Source organism: Orcinus orca, chromosome 7, assembly GCF_937001465.1.
Source record: "Orcinus orca chromosome 7, mOrcOrc1.1, whole genome shotgun sequence".
In the NCBI taxonomy this organism is placed as follows: domain Eukaryota; kingdom Metazoa; phylum Chordata; class Mammalia; order Artiodactyla; family Delphinidae; genus Orcinus; species Orcinus orca.
This window is the reverse complement of record NC_064565.1, coordinates 92653784-92675457: the sequence shown is the minus strand read 5'-3', so window position 1 is coordinate 92675457 and position 21674 is coordinate 92653784. Positions and strand designations below refer to the sequence as shown.

Below are 21674 nucleotides of genomic sequence, written 5' to 3'. Positions count from 1 at the left end.
TAAGCTGAACAGAGTCTGTGCAAATGGTCCTCTTTCAACCAGGCACAGAGACTCAATGCATGGAAGTCACTGAACTGGACAGCTGGCAGAAACCTCTTCAATCATTCAGTGCTTTTTTTTACAGAGGAGGAAACACGAAAACACAGAGAGGAAAATGAACTCGTCCAAGGTAGCCTCAACAGGGTCTCCTAACCTCCAGCCTAGTGGGAATGGAAGATGCTCATATTTTAAAAATCTTTATGAGAATTCCCGGGCGGTCCCGTGGTTAGGACTCTGTGCTTTCACTGCTGAGGGTGCGGGTTCATTCGCTGGTCAGGGAACTAAGATCCCGCAAGCCGTGTGGTATGGCCGGAAAAAAAAAAATCTTTGCATATTATGCCACATTGAGTGGTAAGGGGGAGGAAGAATGGGTCTAAGAGGAAGCTGTCCCAACAACCAAGAGACTCACATTTTATAATTGGTGTTTCTGAAATTCAAAGGACTGGCTCAGAATTACAAAACAAGAATAGGTTAGAGCAAACGCTAAATCTTTTGCTTTTTAAAGAGGAATCTTGGGCTTCCCTGGTGGCGCAGTGGTTGAGAGTCCACCTGCCGATGCAGGGGACACAGGTTCGTGTCCCGGTCTGGGAAGATCCCACGTGCCACGGTGCGGCTGGGCCCATGAGCCATGGCCGCTGAGCCTGCGCGTCCGGAGCCTGTGCTCTGCAACGGGAGAGGCCACAACAGTGAGAGGCCCGCGTACCACAAAAAAAAAAAAAAGGCATCTAAGCTAAGGAAGTGCCACTCCCCCACCCCAGTCAAGGAACTGAGGTAGGACAGATGTTCTACCAACAAATGTTTTTTAAATTTTTGAGTTAGAAGAATGACAACACATGCCAGCCTTTATGGAGTTGTGGAATGTTAGGGTGAAAGGCGCTCTGGGTGCTGTTAACCAGGCTCATCACATTTTAGATGACACCTGAGACTGGGGTGCAGAAGAGCCAGGAGGCTTGGCCACGGCCATGGCCACAGCAGTCAGTGGTGGAATGGACTCCACATTCTGGCGTCTGGCCTCCCCAGGTGCAGCACTTTTCCTTGTCTAGGCCACCAGGCAACCTTTCTGGCTTGCAGTGTCCTCTCCCAACTGATTCTCCTGTAGGGTGCAACATTACTCTCTTTATAGTTAATCCATTCCCATGGAATGCTCTGACTTTATTCCCATTTTTACGTCCCATCCAAGGCTTTAGCAGATGTAGCCACAGCAAGAATGGTCCAAAATAATTAAACCAATTCGGTGAAGAATTTATTTAAATCAGTGGCATCCTGTTTCCTCTCCGATTATTGTTGGAGAGCTGAATCGAATAAAGTTTAATGTTTATATGTTACAATTAAAAAAAAGTTTCTAGGGCTTCCCTGGTGGCACAGGGGTGGAGAGTCCGCCTGCTGATGCAGGGGACACGGGTTCGTGCCCCGGTCAGGGAAGATCCCACGTGCCGCGGAGCAGCTGGGCCCGTGAGCCATGGCCGCTGAGCCTGCGCGTCCGGAGCCTGTGCTCCACAACGGGAGAGGCCACAACAGTGAGAGGTACGCATACCGCAAAAAAAAAAAAAAAAAAAGTTTCTAAAGTTTTTTTTTTCTCAACCATTTCAGAGTAGTGATTTAAAAACATGTGCATAATTTCGAAAGTATAGAAGGTAATATAATGAACATCTATGGACCTATCATCCCAGAGACAACAAATGTTAATAATTTTCTTATATGTGTATTAGTCAGGGTCCTCCAGAGAAACAGAAACAACAGGATGTGTATATATACATAAAGAGAAAATTAATTTACTGAATAGGCTTATGTGATTGTAGTGGCTTGACCAGTCCAAAATCTGATGGGGTAGGCTGGCAGGATTGAGACTCAAGGAAGAGTTGCAATTCAGGGCTTCCCTGGTGGCACAGTGGTTGAGGGTCCGCCTGCCGATGCAGGGGACACGGGTTCGTGCCCCGGTCCGGGAAGATCCCACATGCCGCAGAGCGGCTGGGCCCGTGAGCCATGGCCACTGAGTCTGCGCGTCCGGAGCCTGTGCTCTGCAACGGGAGAGGCCACAGCAGTGAGAGGCCCGCATACCGCAAAAAAAAAAAAAAAGAAAAAAGAAAAGAGTTGCAATTCAAGTCTGAAGGCGGTCTGCTGGCAGAATTCCTTCTTGCTCAGGAAAGGTCAGCCTTTGTTCTTTTAAGGCCTTCAACTGATTGGATGAGGTCCACCCACATAATGGAGAGTAATCTGCTTTACTCAAAGTCTACTGATTTAAATGCTGATCTCATCCAGAAAACACCTTCACAAAAAGAATCAGAATAATGTTGGACCAAATATCTGGGCACAGTAGCCCAGCCAAGTTGACACATAAAATTAATTAACCATTACAACTTGCTTTAAATCTTTTTTAAGAAACAAAACATTGCAGGTAAAGTTGATATCCCGTTTATACCTCTCCCTGGGCACTCCATTCAATAGTGATGATTTCTAAAATTAAGTCCTTTTTGTGACTCCAGGCCCCCTTTGACCCCATCACCTGAACTTCAATTTCTGGTTCAATGTGGGGTTGAGAATTGAAGGTATGGCCTCACCTTTGCCATCACCACACGTTCTTACTGGGACCTGCTGGCCATAGGAAGTTGTACCTGGGTTCTATAGAAACCTCCATCATGAGCCAGGAACCAGGTAGGTTCACGGAGAGTCACTATGTTGAATGCACACAGAACTCAAACATAATCAGATCACAAGGCATCTTTGCTTGGATTTTTCTGTCTAGCTAGTCTCATCCACGATTACATGAGCTGTGTCTGTTGTATCGATACTTGCAAGGTTATGGCAAGAATAAGTAAATGATGAATACTGGAAAAGTGTGGAAGGAATAAGAGGTGTCAGATCAACTCAAGGTACAGTGCGCTGGCCTCCAGACAGCTTTCTGACCTGGAACCTGCTGGATAAGAGGCCTGCACACTCTCGGATCCCTTCCAGAGCCTAGGACTCCATGACTGGTATTAGGAGTGATAGCATCCCTAACTCAAATTCTCTCTGATTTGCTGCTGTAGCTTCTAGGTTCAGAGAGGCTGGGTCTTTCCAAAGGAAAACAGGTGCAGTGTAGCTGCAGATACCTGCTCAGCTGGATAAGCCTTTAATCATGGAAAGAAGGCTACTAAAGAAGGAAATGAGAAAACTCCTGTAAGTCTGATTGAGAATAACTTACATTTACTGCACTGAGCATTTGGTGGGGTTTATGTCATAGATGGTCTGGATATTGGCAGTGGGGTAAAAACCTAAGGAAGAATCTGTTCCTGGGCTATAGGAGAAAGCCGGATGATCTGGCCTCTGTCTCCTGCCCAAGAGGCCTCACATGTGGTGCAAAGCAGGATGCTGAACCTCTTGGGAGGATGCTTCTGCCAGCAGCGTGCACATCCGAGGCATCCCCATTCTAGAGTCTAAGATCTGAGCCCACAGTCCCAGCCTGTGCTGGGCAGGGTATGCCTTTGAAAGGGCCCGACTGGTAAAAGATATAGGAGAGATTTCTGGAAAAATGTACCCAAGGGCCCAGCATTTAAATTGCAGACTCTGCTTCTTCTGTTGTCAGGCTTATTGATTAAATAATTTATCTCCATTTTCTGCCCTCCAAACTTTGTTTTAAACACATAAAGAAAACATTAAGTTTTCCCATGGAAATTTTTTTCCTCCTGTGGTAGCTTTTCTTTGACTTGGTACTTTGTTAAGAGGTTGGTGAAAATCACAGACCATATAAAAAGAGGAGAAAAAGGTTATTATGTTCTATTTCATGATTATAGGCATAACAATAATACCCTTTTATTAGAGATCTTATCATAGTCTCCATTAAATGTCCTTTCTCTGCCTACTAAGATAATTATCTTTTAACAAGTTCTTTAAGAAATGCTGCAGTAGGTGCTTCCCTGGTGATGCAGTGGTTGAGAGTCTGCCTGCCGATGCAGGGGACACGGATTCGTGCCCTGGTCTGGGAGGATCCCACATGCCGCGGAACGGCTGGGCCCGTGAGCCATGGCCGCTGAGCCTGCGCGTCCGGAGCCTGTGCTCCACAACGGGAGAGGCCACAACAGTGAGAGGCCCGCGTACCGCAAAAAAAAAAAAAAGAAATGCTGCAATAAAATATGTATGAATTCACACGTTTACATGTATGTGCTTGGAGGTCAACATAATAAAGAACAAGCCATGATTAGGAATGCCAGTTCCTCTACATATCTCATCCAAAGAACTGGAATTTCAAAACTGAAATAAATATAATTTTTTATGTATATATAGTTTAATTTTACCCAAAGAATCTATTTAGGCTACTTTAAATAAAGTGTCTTGGAATTACAAAGCAAAATTTCAAGAACTTTTATCAATCTAGAATAGCTTAATGACTCAGAAGAAGGGCTTTTGGAACCCTAAAGCAAATTTATCCCCAGCATAGGAACTTGCCCAAAGTGTTTGGTAAAGACCTTGACAAACAGAACTGTCCTTATGTAACATTGTGAGATCGACCTTGGAGACCCCAGAGTCCTTTTTCCTATATCCATTCCCTCTTCTTGACTTTCCCAGGGTAGTACTCCTTTCTATTCACCTCCCAGGGCGCTTACTCTACCCTCCCCTTATTAAAAGTCCATTAGGAAAGGATCTGATAAGGATACACTAAAGTGGAATCACTAATATGTTTTTACACATAACTCCTCCTAACGGTATTTGCATTCTAATGGGCAAAAAGCCTTCAGGCAAAAGAACACATCTGTATGGAATATCATATATCTGGAAGTTATCAACTTTGGACATCCTGCCTGAATTTAGCAAGGGCAGCAAGGGAATCTTTATTTTAAATTGTGGGTCTCCATCCTTTCGGTTTTGTAATATCTGTTCTGCCTTTGGGGATTTATCATACTCCCTGCTTTCCTAGAAATTCGGTTCTACGTGAGTTTAATTTTACGATAAATGTGATTTGTTCATGATGGTTAGACACTTTAAACCTGCAAGGTAGCAGAATGTCTGTTTAAATCAAAATGAATATTAACTCAGCTACCAGAGCCATCGGTGACTTCGCTTGTATTTGGTGGAGGGAGGGAGGGATGGGGAAGGAATGTTCTTCTGCAGATCGTGCTCCCATGTCTTTCCTGCTGGTTCAATCCTGCTCTCTTGCTTTTAAGGGGAGATTATATTGGCATCAGACTTCGGGAAAATGAATTTGACCCAAAAGGAAGAAGGCAACTCACCTTTCTAGATGATATGGTAAAGAAAGGCATGCTGCCACGAGTCACATCTGTGTCATACGTGTATTATGGGGACAGAACGGGGATCTAATATCTATCGCAAGCAAGGCTAATCTTGATCCCCCCAGAATGTCCTCTTCCTCATCTTCTCAACCTAGGATTCTCCATGTGGTCTCTTCAACTCATTAAACTGAAAGCAAGAAGAATGAGAAAATTAAAGTCATGAGACTTTTGCTCTTTATTTACTATTAGGAGAGAAAAGATTTAAAAGCAAAACGAGTACAAGATTAAATGTGACAGACATGATGTTAAAAGCTTGTTGACGAGATTAACTGTCGTGTAGTTCTCAAATATAATTTTTTACCATTTATGGAGAAAACCAAATAATTGAATAATCCTAAAATCCTTTTTTATTATATTATACATGTTGAAACTCAGATTCATACTATGTAATCAAAGTTCACTTCACATAAATTAAGGAAGCTATGTAAAGATCTAATCCAAAAGAGATTAGTAAACCCTCAGCTTTTTATGCTACCCATTTACTATTCTTGCACTAATGAGGAAGAAGAAATTACCTGTCCCTCCCCGCCCCCTCCCCTTCCCTGGCTGATTTCTCTGGAGCTGAATGAGCAGTTAAGGCTTGGTGTTCTAAACTACTTCTCTGTGCACGTATTAAATGGAGAAATTAAATCAATTAGATAAGTGCTTCTCAAACTTTAACGAGGTCTTATTACAAGACCGTTTTGATTAAGGAGTTCAGGGGTGGGGCTGGAAATTTGCATTTCTAATGAACAAACAGGTGATGTCAGTGCTGCTTGTCCAGGCATCAATCTTTGTATTAGGTTTCAACAAGTGAGCATGGTCCTTCCTTCCTTCCTTCCTACCTTCCTTCTTTCTTTCCTCCTTTCTTTCTTTCTTTCCTCCTTTCCTCCTTTCTTTCTTTCCTCCTTTCTTTCCTTCCTTCCTTCTTTCCTCCCTTCCTTCCTTCCTTCGTTCCTTCCTTCCTCCTTTCTTTCTTTCTTTCCTCCTTTCCTCCTTTCTTTCCTTCCTCCTTTCTTTCCTTCTTTCTTTCCTTCCTTCCTTCTTTCTTTTCTTTCTTTCTTTCTCTCTTTCTTTCTTTCTCTCTCCATCTTTCCTCCCTCCCTCCCTCCCTCCCTTCCTTCCTTCCTTTTCACTTTGGTTCAGTCCCTGAAAGAAATAATTACATTGTTATAATTACATTGTTTATACAATGTTAGAGTTACATAGAGCCCTGGAACCCATCTACAAACACAGAAACAAAACTGACCTTCCTTTTACTAGGGCTGGAGGTGGGGAGGAGAAAAGGAATGTTTTGATAGACAAATGGCAAAGACGCTTAGAAATTATAAGGAAAAGGTAGTGGGGAGGATAGGAATGAACATGGAATTGGTCCTCAGCTTTTTACGGCATTTAAGACTCTTAGAAAGTCACTTGGTCTACCTCCAGTTCTCTGCTTCCGCTGGACCCTCCTCCTGGGAGGTGCTTCTCCACCTGTAGACATTCTCCTCATTCCCCAAGCCCCAGATCCACTGATGCCTCCTCTCTGAAGCCTCCCGGGATTCCCCCAGCTCCTCAGATGGACACACCACCTCCCCTGTGACCCTGGGCACTCAGTTCTGATGTTCCACAGAATTAGAAATTGTTCTCTGTGTCCCTCTTCCTCTATCTTCCCCTTTTTCTATTTTAAAATTCAAGGAAACTGTGGCCCAGAGAACAGCAATTGCTCACCCAAGGATATGGTACCATGAGTTGTTGGCAATACCTAGATTTGAACCCAGATTCCCTGATTTCCAGTTTAGTATTCCATGAATCTATCATTTCTGGCTCGCACGCATGTGCGCATGTGCACACACACACACACACACTGCTCTAGTGTGAGGTAAATGTAATGCCTGAAGAACACTAGTTATTTCTGCCTAAGCATCAGGTTACTGGACACAGCTGGTGATCGTCACCTTTGTGGACATGACAAACGAGTAGAATAGGCTTAGCAGTGCCATTGTCATTGTGCCTAGCACGTGCTTCGGCCAATGTCTCAGCCCATTCCTTTGCTGTCTGTGCTTCCTGCTTCCAGGCACACTACGACTTGGCCATCAATGTTGCTCTGCAGTGGCTGGATCACTCAGAAGACTTAACTTGGCTGAAGTGGGAGAAAGTGTAAGTTGAATAGTTTTTTTTCTTTCTTTTTTTTTTAACTGTGAGTAATGACAGAGGAAGTTCACCACAAGGCACTCAGATTTGAAAATACTATGGGGTACGTATACCCCTCCAACTAGAAACCTGAAGAAACCCTCACAGTTGTCGATTCCAGGAAGTCATATACATGCTTACATATTTTGCATCTCTGTGAGCTGGTTTCTGTCAGATGCAGATCTTTCTTGCACAGAACGTTCTGCCTTAGAAATAAAACTGTGCTTTATTGTGTACATGCCTTGACTTTTTTAAGAAAAAGATCAGTTCTGTGGGTAAGGCTGCAATCTTTTCCTAAGAACTATTAAACGCAACTTCTTCAGCATTTAACCAGATGTGCACCTGAGCTGAGCGGCTTGAATCACCACAGTTTGAATCCTTGCCGGGATTACTGGCATCTTCTCCCATGTGTGCCGAGCAGACCCACTCAGTTAGGAAGAACATGCAGCTAATGAGGCCAGGATTGAACCGCGTGTCCTGGAGGCCAGCTGTTTTTTCTGCTCTGTGACTTTAGAACACACACCTGGTGCTGAATGGTTGTATCAGTATTTAGTTGTAATAAGCAGAAAATCCGGTTTAAACGGACTTAAGCAAAAAAATAAATAAATTTTAAAAAGGAGAGAGGGAGGAGAGATTTATTGCCTCTGTATCTGGAAAGTCCACGGCTAGGTCCTCATTAGGCATGGCTTAATTCAAAACTCAAACCAGGTCATCAGGATCTACCTCTTGGCTATTTCCTCTGCATGGACGCTATGCCTAGTTTCAGCCCACTTTATCACAACATTCAGGCCAGGGGAGAATGGACTTTTTAAAAATCACAGAATTGTGTCTCAATGGCTCTGTTTGCTCTGACTTATCTGGGGGTGCTAGCTAATTTAGGCCACAGTGTGTTTTCCATCCTTGGAATCTAGGGGTGTCATCAGCTTCCCTGGAAGTTACAGGCTTACAGGGGGTTAAGGCAGTTACCCCCAAGCAAACTGCCACAAGAAGGGGAAAGGATATAGGTTGGTGAAACCACAATTTTCCACCATAGTGGCCAGTCCGCCAGGATTTGATAGCTGCGGAAATGTGGATAGATGAGGGCAAATTCGTCACCACTGTTGGATGATTCAAAATTCAAAGTGTACACTTTACTGATGATGGATTAATCATATCAATTTTGTGAATAGCAAAGCACACAGCCATTGGTAATTACTTATTACTTATTGTCACAACCTTAGCAGGTGTCAAACAAAACAAGAATAAACCCTCCATTCTTATTCATTCATATTCCCCCTTAGGAAAATGCCATTTCGGGGTAGACCCATATATCCAAACCACAGAGAACGAGAAGCAATGATTTTATCGTCTTATGCTGGAATCTTAATGGTAAGGAAAAGAACATTATTGGCATACATGGGGATTTTGTATCTACAATGTGCATTTTCATATTAATGAATATTTATTTTACTTTTTCAACCAATGTTTCTAAATATGTAGAATTTACTAATATTAAATTTTTATTTTTAAAGATTAATAAAAAGATTGACTTCTATATTGTATTGTGAAAACATTTATTTAAGGGGAAAAAATAACACATAGATAATTGGTATTAGGATACTCTGATTTATCCATTTGTTTAAAAGACATTTATTTGGTGCCCATGGTCTCCAGGCATGGTACTGGATATATGGGAGCTATAATAGCTTTGTTTTGTAATAAAAGAAAAGCCATGGTATGATAATACATCTTTGTTATTGTCGTTGTTGTTTAACAGAACAGCATCCCAATTGAGGAAGTCTTTAAAATTTATGGGGCTGATTCTTCTACCAATTCTGGTGCTACCAAGGTAGGGACGACCTGAGACTATCAATATAAGGGATCTTTAGAGAGAACTTCTTTACTTTATGAATTCATAATGTTGCATTTCCAGGCATGAAATAACAGTTTTATATCATGATGGATAAAACCAGATGTAGCCATATCTTACTTGGGTAATAAATGTAAGATGCTTTCCTTAGGTAGAGGACTATATTCACAATACCAAATGCAGTTTATGGAAGGCCAAACAGAGGCAGCCAATAGAGCACCAGGCTTAGAGTCTAGATTCTGCCTCTGTCTCTGACTAACAGAATTTCTCACTTACACCTTTCATAATGTGGATCTGGTAAGTCCAAGCGCTCCTCTTGTATGATGTACTATAACTTCTAGCACTAGGACAAGATCTACAACATTCATTCTCATGAGAAATTATCTAGTTTACTGCTGCCACATTTCTCCTGCCCACAAGACTACTTGGAAGTCAGTCTAATAGAAGCACTAACGATCTGGGAGTCCAGAGACCCAGGGTGAGTTCTGACTGGGTCCCTTTCCTTCTTTGGGCTTCCGTATACTAATCTTAAAAAAACAAAAACAGAAACGGAGTATTCTGAATGATCTTTACAGTCAGTTCAGGTTTTGCTGTTTATGAATGTATGAACCTTTAGTAAACATTTAACATATGGGCTTCTATTTAGAGGTGAACTACCGATCCCTTTAGATACTTCTAGAAAAGGGAAGAAGAAAGGGCAGATGGGGTGGGGTTGGCAGGGATGCGTAGTGGGAGGGAGTCAGGGAGGGAAGCAGGGAGAACCCACACCCTCACATGAGGACTTCTACTCACACAGCTGCTTTCAATGCCCCCCACCAGGATTTGGAAGGGAGGCGAGGTCAGGGGCAGGGCTACGGCCACAGGAATTCCTGCATCCTTTGTTCTCTTACCTGCAGACCATACTGCAGACAGTGGGATCCTATAAAGTAAAGTCCACCAGGGCCAGCTTAGGAGTCGAGCATTTCCTCAGAAGTGTTGTAACTGAATCCAATGGCCCTCTCACCTTAATCCGTATGTAAGCTGGCCTGGTCCTGAGACTCAAGTTCCCTTGATTACAGAGGAAATCAGCACCTCCTCTCTGATCACTCTGGTTTCAACTCTATCCATTCATTCATTCACTCACTCATTCATTCAATATAGTTGTAGGTGCAGGGATACAAGGGTGGGTGAGTCAGAAAAGATGACTTTCTCATGGATCTCATATCTTGGAGCTGACGTTCTACCTTGGCTGAGGTATAAGCCACACCAGACTCAGTGCTCCTCAGAGACCCAAGCTGTTCTTGGCTTTTAAAGAAAGCCCAGCTCTTCTGTGTTCTTACAGAGACAAGCAAACCATGCTGCTTCATTCCTGTTCGTTTTTTCTGCAGCTTTCTCCCTTCCAGGCTGCCCTCTTCTCCCCTTTCCTCAAACCCTCCCCGCCAACACATACATATAAATATCTGAGCCCAAGCTCCTCTGCTTCAGACATTGTGTTTTCTCCCCCTTCATCTTCTGTGCCTGGGAGAGGTCTAGAGCAGGCCGTAGGCACCTCTGGTTGGTTGGTCTCAGCTCAAGTGGCCAGAGAGCAAATACAGAAAATCACATCCTGGAGGGAATGGCACTGTGAACCCCTCCAGTCTTAGCTGGGTTATCCATCAAGAAGGTTTGCAAACATGGGTGTCAGAGTAGCTCAGATGAGCCAGGTTCATTAAAGGGGCCAGAACAGGAGCGGGCTGGCCAGTCTCTATCCATCCATCCGGCCTTTCATTCATTCATTAAAGAGCCTTTATTCAGCACCTTCTCTGTTCTTCACAGTCTCTGTCTTCACAATCAGTTACCAATAACAAAAAGTCCAGATGTACAGGTAGACTACATAATGACCAGTTCTGCAGGGAAACAAATCGTACCCTCAGAGAGGGGGTGTTCTCGAACTGAAGTTCACATGCCTGATGCACAGTGAGACCAAATGACCGAAACGTCTAAGTTTGGAGCAGAGCAAAGTTTATTGCAGGGCTGAGCAAAGAGAACGGGGCAGCGTAGGCTCAAAAGACCCGAGCTCCCTGATGGGTTTCAGGGAAGACGTTTTTATAGGCAAAATTTGGGGGGAGGGCTGCAGAGTATGTAACCCTCCTCTGATTGGTTGGTGATGAGGTAACTGGGTGGTGTTCTGGGAATCTCATTCATCAGCCTTCTGGTTCCAACCAGTCTGAGGTCCGTGTGCTTGTGCTCAGCCTGAAGTGACCTCCTCCACCAGGGTGGGAGCCTTAGTTCCCATAGAAGAACTCAGAGATACGTATCAGATTGCCATGCACATCCCCTGAAGAGGAACCAGGACCAGCCCCCATCTCTGCACTACTGCTCTCTCTCTGCGTTCAGTCACTCCCCTAATTGGTAACTGTTTGAATCTGCCCTTTGGAACTCAGGGAATGTCTGATGCTTTTTTCCTACAAACAAAAAATGGGGGACATGGAAAGGCTTTGGTGTCCAGGAGGGCTCCACAGGGTCCTGCTCGGTTTCAGTCCCCCCTTTTCTTTGATACTCCTCAATCTTGAGGGGAACAGGTGTTGGACAAGAAACAGAATAATGTTTTGGATAGAGAGGTTAATCATAACTCAGCAGAGGAACTTGGTTTTAGGGGGACTGGGTTTCAGGGGCTTTCCTTCAAAGACCTGAGTTTGTTTATTGTTACAGAATATGAGTGTCCTGTACTTGACAGGCCATTTGTGTAAGGGTTAAGCATGAGAATCCTAGAGCCAGGTAGCCTGGGTTCGAACCCCAGCTCTACCAGCTATCAGCAGATTAATCCTGGGCAAGGATTAATCTAAGCTCTATCAGCCTTGATTTCATTTGTAAAAACAGGGACCAGAAGATGAGTTTCTGTGGGAAATGAGATGAGTTGTATCAGTAAAGTCCTTCGTGCTTGGCACATGGTAACCTCAAAATAATAGCTATGGTTAAGGTTCTGGTACCCAGGGGGAAGGGGGTGTATCTGATTTCCTCTATATTCCTCTAAATCAGGGCTTCTCAACATTTTGGGTCAGATAATTCTTTGTTGTGTGTGTAGGGGGTGGAGTCAGGGCTGTCCAGTGCATTGTGGGATGTTTAGCAGCATCCCTGGCCTCTACCCATTAGATGTCAACAGCTTCCCACTCCTGCCCCGTGATGTGCCAACTAAAAATGTCTTTCAACGTTGTCAAATGTCCACTAAGAGGCAAAATCACAGCTAATTAAGAACCATTTCTCTAAATATTCAAAAATTAAATAGCTCATCAAGCATCCATTGTATTATTAATACATTATAAACCTTGCCTATTTTAGATAGCAAGTTCTCACAAAGGGTATGAGATGATGTGAGATACAGACATAAGCATCTGAGGATCATCTACCCCTGTGGCCCTCACAAGCTCCTCACTGACTCAAGGATGCCAGCTCAGGCCTCTCTCTTGTGGCTACACGTCGGCTCTACTCAGGCACCCCCTCCACATCTTAAATTAGCAGGACCTCTTAATGGAAACGGAGCATTTCAAAGATTAAATTGTAAGAGCTATTTTAAAACAGTCCTTTGGGATTTAACATAACTTCAAAAAAATGGTTTTAACTAGGAGGTGTGGTTGTTCAAAAAAAAAAAGTTATTGACAAAGGTTCCTCTCTAACTGCTGCGTGTATATGAATCGCTTTTGATTCCTTCGGATAAAATGTCTCCTAAGCAACAGCTAAAATCCTTCCCACACAAGAGCTTAAAGCGCTGTTGAATACTAATCAGATTATGTAGCATTTCTGGCCGCTGGAATTGGCCACTTTGGTACCACATGGGTACTGTGTGTGGGCTTGATGGCTTTCCTCAGGGCTATTTGCTGCCACCTAGTGACAGAAAGGCCTCCTGGACTCAGAATTGTTCAAGTCTGTTACGCTTCGCGTTCTACTCCCGATAAGGGAGCTGGTTTGGGCTGACAGGGAGCCATTTTTCTGCTGAGGAACATGGACCCATAGGGAAAAAAAATGTAACTAAGAACTTCACACAAGTGAGGGTAAAAGGAGCATAAGTGAAGTAAAAGGAGCATAAATCTTCCTTCAACAAATAAAGCAAACAATAAAAATATTCTTCAGCTCCCTTTGACAGAGAAAGAGGGGAAAAGGAAAGGGGGGCAGAGAGAGTGAAAACTGGTGTAACAGAGAGAGGAAAAAGACCAAGGCAGGTAACTAGAGAACATCAGAATCTCTTCTTTCCACACCCTAGTGTCTGACCATCCATCATTTCACTCTATCCAGACTTACATCCAAAGCAAACTCTTCAGAGGCCAACAGACTGGTGTCTAGTCCCAGCTCTGTCACTTGCTAGCTGTGTGGTACACTGAAGATCTCAGTAAGGAACTTTGAAGTAAAAAAAGAGCACATGATTAACTCTAGCTTTAGGATTTCAATGTCATCCTACTTGAAAAATAATTTTTCTTGTAAACCACGCAGGAAGCCATATTAATTGCTTGCATGAATCATCAGATTATCAGGAGTCATAGAACATGTGAGCTGGAAGTGACTTTAAACTCCTCGGGTTCTCTCTTCTCCAGTGGACAGGGAAAAGCCTGTCTTTTTTTTTTTTTTTTCTTTTTGGCCATGCCACGCGGCTTGTGGGATCTTAGTTCCCTGGAACCCAGGCCACAGCAGTGAAAGTGCCAAGTCCTAACCACTGGACCACCAGGGAATTCCACTGCAAAATCCTGTCTTGAGTCTTCTAAGGGTAGAAAATGCATCAGGGATGCCATACGAGCTGGTTCTCTTTCTTACACGTGGCACGTATCACGCTGCAGGGCTGTTATCATAGCCACCCTTGCTCCACACAGATACAAAGCCTCCTTGTAATTACTTTCTGTGTTTTAGGGTCATCTTTCTGAATAGATTACGTGCTTCTTGAGGTCAGAAGCCACCATTCATGCTTATGTTTAATTCTTTACAATGCTGGATATGACACAAACTCTCAATAAATATGTTTGCCATTTGAATAAAAGGCTGAGGTCAAATCTAGACGTGCCCTGCTGAGGTGGCTATAAGCTGTCCTGTCTATAAAGACAGCACGACTTCATTTATTGTTTAATCCAAATTTTCTGTCCTTTCTGTGTGAGGTGGCAGTTGCCCAGTAACTTGCTAGCACGTTCTCTGGTTTAGTTGATTAAACTTATCACAGTGTGTGGGTACCCTGATTGCCTAATAGTTTATTGGTTTTTTCTCCTCACTCAGCACTGGAAAGGCAGGAACCTTGTCTGTCTTACCAACCACAGCTCCTAAAACAGGGCCTGACCCACAGTAGTGCTCACTGGAAACTTGTTGAATGAATGAAAGGTTGCAGAGACAGACAGTCCTAACCTTGAGGAAGTTTCCGGTGCAATGCAGCAGACAGCGGGTTATAACTATTGCACACTGGGGGTGTTCTACGTGACGACGTGTTTTGAGTTCACAGAGGAGTGAGTCAATAATTTGGCCTTAGGATGGGATTGGGGGGTGGGGTGCCAGCGCCCGAGAGGGGAGGTGGGGAGACATCGGGGTCAGTTTCTCAGAAAAGGTGATGTATGAGCCACATCTTAAAGGAAAAGTAGGAGCCTCTAGGCAGAAGAGGAGGAAAAAGCTATTCCAGGTAAAGGGAACCATGTGAAGAGCATCATTGTGTGAAAGAACATTCTAGGCAAAGAACGGCAACAAAAGGCAGCGTGGGAAAGTGCATGACCCATGAAACATGATCCTCAACTGCTAGTAACGCGTCAGGACGGCGGGTTGGGGAAACAGGCCGAGCCCTGAAACAAGTGCTATAACCAGCAGCTGTGGACAGCACGAAGTGGGTGCAGCTTTTAAAAGTAGAACTGTTTTTTTTTTCAGGTTCCCAGAGCTCCACCCTTCCACCTCTCCTTGCACCCTTTTGCCATGTTAACAGCACCCAAAGCAGCAGAATATGCCCGCAAACAGAGTAAGCCTGTTTACTTCCATTGCTTAGAAAAATTTAAGTAAAACTAGGAGATGTACTTACAAAGTAAGGTCAAAGTTGTTATGGTAACATCTTTCTGTCTGGTGGAATTTAAAAGAATCAGGAGCATTTATGACTTGATTTCCCTCCATCATTGAAATCAGGGAAGTCATTTCTCAGAAATTTTGGTGATGGAAGCAAAGCACCCTAGAAGGGAAGGATGTAAAACTGAGATGGACTCATTTTAAAAAATGCTTTTTATACAGACATGATGACTACATGTGTCTCTAGGTGTCAAGTTAAGAAGGGGAGCAACGAATCAAAATGCCACCAGCAGCTCTACAAAGGAAGCAAATGTCACAGAATGGAAACCATAAAATAATTTATCTTTGGACACACAGCCAAAGAACAAAGTAGGTCTAAAAATGCAAACTGAACCCAACTGATACCAGGTGTTTGGGGAGTACTTTACTTATATTGTGGCTAAAAGTCTAGCCTTTGGGAGTTAGATACTCTGGGTTTGAAACTAAAGCCCGCTGTATAATATACCAGCTGTATGACTTTGGGCAAGTTGCTTAACCTCTCCTCCTCTGCAAAATGGGAAGAATAATGGTACTTATCTCTTAAGGTCGTTGAAATGATTAACTGATATTATGCATGTTAAGAGATTAGAACAAAAAAAAAAAGAGGGCTTCCCTGGTGGCGCAGTGGTTGAGAGTCGGCCTGCTGATGCAGGGGACACGGGTTCGTGTCCCGGTCCGGGAAGATCCCACATGCCACGGAGCGGCTGGGCCCGTGAGCCATGGCCGCAGAGCCTGTGCGTCAGGAGCCTGTGCTCTGCAACGGGAGAGGCCACAACAGTGAGAGGCCAGCGTACAGCAAAAAAAAAAAAAAAAAAAAAAAAAAAAAGAGAGAGATGAGAACAGAGTAAATCCTAAATAAATATTGACCATTATTATCTTTATAGCATTTGAGAAATACTATCTACAGTTAATCAGCTATTATTATTAAGTGTGTTGAGGAGAGGATTTGTATTAATATCTGTGTCAAACGTTCCTATTCTCGGTCCCTTTCTCACTAATGAAAATTTTATCTTTGTCTGTTTTGCATCTCTGTTGCTTCTGCCCTGCCCATCTAATTCCTTTGACATTTATGCTTCAGAATTCAGAGAATGGTCAGAGATGGACAGGGCTGGAAAGTAAGGAGAAAGAAAGGAGGGTTCTTTGCCGTTCCAGCTCTGCGTTCTCAATTGCAATGTGCAAAGTGAAAAGGAAATTTTAAAAGTCAGAGAGACCAAAGCTGAGCAGGGAAAGAATCAGAAAAGTGGTACAGACTGGCTGGCTGGGATGTTTTAGGGTTTTGTTGAATGAGAGACTCTGGGTCAGCTGGAGGGTTGTAAGGTAGGAAAGGGAAAGGGGAATTTTGAAAACAGAACCACTGGGTTATGAATTGGGTTTGCTTCAAGAAACACAAGTGAAAACTGAAATTCCTTTTTATGTAGTTCGGTTGCTATACTATGCATTTTTAAAATGTGAATCTCTGAATAGACTGGGTCACACAGGGCTCAGGGTTTATTTAGATTTTCTGAGGCAAACTACTGACTGATTAGAAATGTAACCTTATCATAGCAAATGCTTTAAGAACTGCCTGAAATCTTTAGTCACATCAGGGCTTTAATACGTGTTATTCTAGTAACAAAACTCATGCTATTAGGAAATATTTATGATATTGAGTTTTCTTTTAAAGGTCTTTGTTATAATGAGATTTGAAGGTATAGCTTTTCTAGAACTATATCTTTGTTACTTAAGATCCTTTTGAGTAAGATGATGTTAATTTTTAAGATGTCAGTTTGGGGATAGCAAGCTTTAGAAAGTAAAACAGACAGCAGAAAATCAAAAAACAGTAATAACTCCAGAAATAACATATACGTACATCCACACACATACACACATACACTGATAATCTACACCTTAAACTTAATCATGAAAAAATAGATCTCTGAGACAGAGGTTCATAGCCCCTTGAGGCTCATCTATGCACCTATGTACTGAAAATCTGGCTCTCAAGATTGCTCATTGGTATGTTATTTTGAACGTATAATTTCATTCCTTGTATGTTTTTTTCCATAACCGTTGAAGACTGTTGGCTTCTTGATGGAAGCAGATCTTTTATTTCCTTATTATTTCCTACATGTGTATAAAATGCTTTGCAGGCAGTAATATTCAGTAATTATTACTGATTAGTGAATTGGCAGTAAGTGAATGGTCCTTAGGTGAGTGCTTTCAAACCACTGTGCCCTACCCATACTGCCTGAGAGGCTCGTTTTAGGGACCAACCATTTCTATAGGCTAATCGATACTTGTAAGCCCAGGAGTGTCAAAAGAATAAGTGCCCATTTTGCAATAGGATCAGATCCTGACATGAATCCCTCTCATAAGGCCCCTTCTTGACAATCAAACAGCAGAAACCACATTCGTGAGGGTTTTTCATGCTTTATTATTTGTGTACTTTAGGCATCTCTTCCAACTCTTGAGGAATGTACTTTAAAGTAGTTTTTCTTTTTCTTTTTTTTAAATTTTTATTGGGGTATAGTTGCTTTACAATGTTGTGTTAGTTTCTATTGTACAGCAAAGTGAATCAGCCATATGTATACATATATCCCCTCTTTTTTGGATTTCCTTCCCATTCAGGTCACCAAAGGGCACTAAATAGAGTTCCCTGCGCTACACAGCAGGTTCTCATTAACTATCTATTATATACATATTAGTATGTATATGTCAATCCCAATCTCCCAATTCATCCCATACCTCCTTTCCCCGCTTGGTGTCCATACGTTTGTTCTCTATGTCTGTGTCTCTATTTCTGCCTTGCAAACCGGTTCATCTGTACCATTTTTCTAGATTCCACATATATGCGTTAATATATGGTATTTGTCTTTCTCTTTCTGACTTACTTCACTCTGTATGACAGTCTCTAGGTCCATCCACATCTCTCCAAATGACCCAATTTCATTCCTTTTTATGGCTGAGTAACATGCCATTGTATATATGTACCACATCTTCTTTATCCATTCATCAATCTACGGACACATAGGTTGCTTCCATGACCTGGCTATTGTAAATAGTGCTGCAATGAACATTGGGGTGCATGTGTCTTTTTGAATTATGGTTTTCTCCAGGTATATGCCCAGTAGTGGGATTGCTGGGTTATTTGGTAATTCTATTTTTAGTTTTTTTAAGGAACCTCCATACTGTTCTCCATAGTGGCTGTATCAATTTACATTCCTATCAACAGTGCAAGAGGGTTCCCTTTTCTTTGCACCCTCTCCAGCATTTATTGTTTGTAGATTTTTTGATGATGGCCATTCTGACCGGTGTGAGGTGATACCTCGTTGTAGTTTTGATTTGCATTTCTCTAATAATTAGTGATGTTGAGCAGCTTTTCATGTGCCTCTTGGCCATCTGTATGTCTTCTTTGGAGAAATGTCTATTTAGTTCTTCCGCCCATTTTTTGATCGGGTTGTAAAGTAGTTTTTCAACTATAATAGTAATACATGCTTACAGGAAAAATTTCAAAAGTACAAAATATAGATAATGAAAAGTAAAAGAATCCTCACTTTCCCATATCCTTGTCCTACTCCTCAGAAATAACAACTATTAATAATTTTCAATTCAAATATTTGCCATACATGTACATATACATACACGCACATCTATCTAGTTTGTTAGAAATAACAAATAAATAAATTAAATAGTTTATTAAATGTATGAAAAATACACTTTCACAGTTTATTGTTTGAAGAAATTTTTCATTTATATGTTTAAGCTTCTTAGTCTTTTCTTTTGTGGCTTATGGATATTGTATCATGTCTTTTAGCTGATGAACATTTTTTTTAACTGCAAGATATCAATGCCTTATTCAGAAATTTCGATTCCAGTCACTGAATTTCTTCAATAAGGGAAAAAGAGAAATTATTTTTTAACAATCCAGGTATTCTAGAAAACAATTTTCAAGATTTCTTTTGTACTGTATTGGTATTAGTAGCTCATTTATTAGTCAAAATGGGTATGAGCAACGCCATATCCTTGGAAAGGCAGAAAAAGAGTGAAAGACAAATAAGAACAAGGGCAACAAATAGAAAACATTAACAACTAAGATAGATATTAATTCTACTATATCAATAATCATTTTGATCATCAAAGGTCTAAATGCACCAATTAAAAGACAGAACTCAATAGCCACAGACTACTGTATCTGGACAGCACAGAGCATTCCCATCACTGCAGATGTGTTAAAGATGTATGTTAAAGAAAATATAGCAAATATGGCAAACTTTTAAATTGAAGTACAGCTGATTTACAATGTTGTGTTAGTGTACAGCAAAGAGATTCAGTTAGACATATATGTAGCAAACTCTTAACTGCAGAATCCAGGTGGTGGGCATATGTATCTTCATTGTACAATTCTTTCAACGTTTCTGTATGAAAATTTTTATAATACAATTATGAAGAAGAAAAAAAAGACAGAAATTGTCAGAGTGGATCAAAAAACAAGACCCAATTATATGGTGCCTATAAGGCACCCTCTTAACATAAAGACATATATAGATTAAAAGTAAATGGATGTAGGGAATTCCCTGGCAGTCCAGTGGTTAGGATTTGGTGCTTTGACTGAGGTGGCCTGGGTTCAATCCCTGGTCAGGGAACTAAGATCTTGCGAGCTACACAGCACAGCAAAAAAAAAAAAAAAAAGTAAATGGATGGAGAACAATAAATCACGCTAGAACTAATTTAAAAAAGAAAATTAGCTATATTAGTTTCAGACAAAGCTGACTTAGAAGCAAGGAAAGTTATTAGGGATAAAGAAGGGCATTACATAATGATAAAGGGGTCAATTCTCCAAGAAGACGTAACAATCCTTAACATGTGCGCATCAAACAACAGAACATCCAACTATGTGAGGTAAAAACTATTAGAATTGCAGAGAGAAATCAATGATTCCATTTTCATAGTTGGAGACTAACACTTCTCTATCAGAAATGGAAAGAGGGCAATATAAGTTTAAATTCAAAGCAATATATAAGAAATTCAAAATAGTATAGTGCAGGCACAATACACAACTGCTGAGGGGCAAAGAAATGATTTGCTTTGGTCATGGTTAGTGAAAAGAAGTATTATTTTTATTATTTTTTTAATTTGGAAATAATTGCAAGCTTAGAGAAAAGTTGCAAAAATAGTACAAAGAGCTCTCATATACATTTTACTCACCTTTGCTAATTGTTACCATAACATTTTGCTTCATTATCTTTACCATTTTTCTCTCTCTGTCTCTGTCCCACTCTTTTATTCTCTTCTCTCTTTGTTTCTCTTTCTCTCAGTATATATTTTATTTTTTTTATTTATTTATTTATTGCGGTACGCGGGCCTCTCACTGTTGTGGCCTCTTCCGTTGCGGAGCACAGGCTCCGGACGTGCAGGCTCAGTGGCCATGGCTCACGGGCCCAGCCGCTCCGCGGCATGTGGGATCCTCCCGGACCGGGGCACGAACCCATGTTCCCTGCATCGGCAGGCCGACTCTCAACCACTGTGCCACCAGGGAAGCCCCTCAGTATACATTTTATACTGAGTATATAAAACTTTTTCTAAGCCATCTGAAGTTATATACACCATATCACTTTACCCCTATATACTTCAGAGTGTATTTCCTAAGAATAAAGTCACTCTCTTAAATAACTACAGGATGGTTATCAACTTCAGAAAATTTAACATTGATACTTTACCATATAGGTATCAATTTTGTCAATTGACCAATACTGTCCTTTTTTATATATTTTTCCCTGTGTGGGATCATATATTGTATTTAATTGAGAAATATAACTCAATTTCCAAATGTCTGAGAAAAATTCCATGGAAATTCTTTTGCACCCACTTTTATTTTAATTCATCTTTGTCAGTAATTTGGTATCTGATATTTGACCTTAACTCCCTATAGATTGAAAGCTAATATCTGTGTCCATGTTAAATTGATGTGCTTGATACAAAAATTATCTTTTTATTCTACAGGTCACTTAGAAACTTGGAATTGCACCATGGGAGTTCGTAATAAAGTCTCTGGGAGAAGAAAAGTCTCTGCATCATCTTAAAATTCCAACTCTTGCTGGCATATTTTTCTTTGCAATTAGTTTTTGATACAAAGTGCATTGAAGTGTTTTTTCAGGTGTTGAGCTTTCTTAGAATCACATTGTTTGGCCATATTGTGGTTAAAAAAACAAGTATGTATCTTATGCTACTTCATTATGACTAGAAGATTGTTGGTTGGAGGATTTGGAGAATATATACTATTTCTGTGTCAGAGCAGACTGGCTTTGTAGGACATTTTACAAATGTTTAGCACTGAACATTTCAGAATGGTGGAGTAGGAGGCAATTTTCCAAAGTTTCAAT

General features: G+C 41.5%; 1 protein-coding gene and 1 long non-coding RNA gene across 6 annotated transcripts in view; one reads left to right on the top strand and one right to left on the bottom strand.

Annotated features, from left to right (window-relative positions):
- The window catches only part of LOC117201481 (uncharacterized), a 54515-nt gene that overhangs the window by 18552 nt on the left and 14289 nt on the right, over window positions 1-21674 (bottom strand). For 2 of the 4 annotated variants that reach the window (XR_004483524.2, XR_007478325.1), the window contains exons 2-3: window positions 15296-16069; window positions 5244-5430 (exon numbers count right to left, since the gene is read on the bottom strand). This is a non-coding gene — a long non-coding RNA (uncharacterized LOC117201481). Of the gene's footprint in view, window positions 1-5243; window positions 5431-13557; window positions 13656-15295; window positions 16070-21674 lie in introns of those variants that run through there. The other 2 variants (XR_004483521.2, XR_007478324.1) reach the window with 2 other exon arrangements.
- Window positions 3065-15647, top strand: C7H2orf80 (chromosome 7 C2orf80 homolog). 2 transcript variants are annotated; one of them, XM_012533060.3, is made up of 7 exons: window positions 3065-3195; window positions 5178-5259; window positions 7339-7421; window positions 8735-8822; window positions 9211-9282; window positions 15148-15235; window positions 15524-15647. In XM_012533060.3, the coding sequence occupies exons 1-7, from the start codon at window positions 3155-3157 to the stop codon at window positions 15607-15609; spliced, it is 540 nt and encodes a 179-aa protein (XP_012388514.1). In that variant the 5' UTR covers window positions 3065-3154; the 3' UTR covers window positions 15610-15647. The 2 variants fall into 2 exon arrangements, with proteins under 2 accessions (XP_012388514.1, XP_049568066.1); XM_049712109.1 differs by lacking the exon at window positions 9211-9282.

Bases quoted from the DNA above. Each gene is read 5' to 3' on its own strand.
- C7H2orf80 (XM_012533060.3), top strand. From the start codon at position 3,155: ATGGAAAGAAGGCTACTAAAGAAGGAAATGAGAAAACTCCT. The intron at 9,283-15,147 runs GTAGGGACGACC...TTTTTTTTTCAG, and splicing joins CCAATTCTGGTGCTACCAAG to GTTCCCAGAGCTCCACCCTT. The intron at 15,236-15,523 runs GTAAGCCTGTTT...ATGTGTCTCTAG, and splicing joins AGAATATGCCCGCAAACAGA to GTGTCAAGTTAAGAAGGGGA.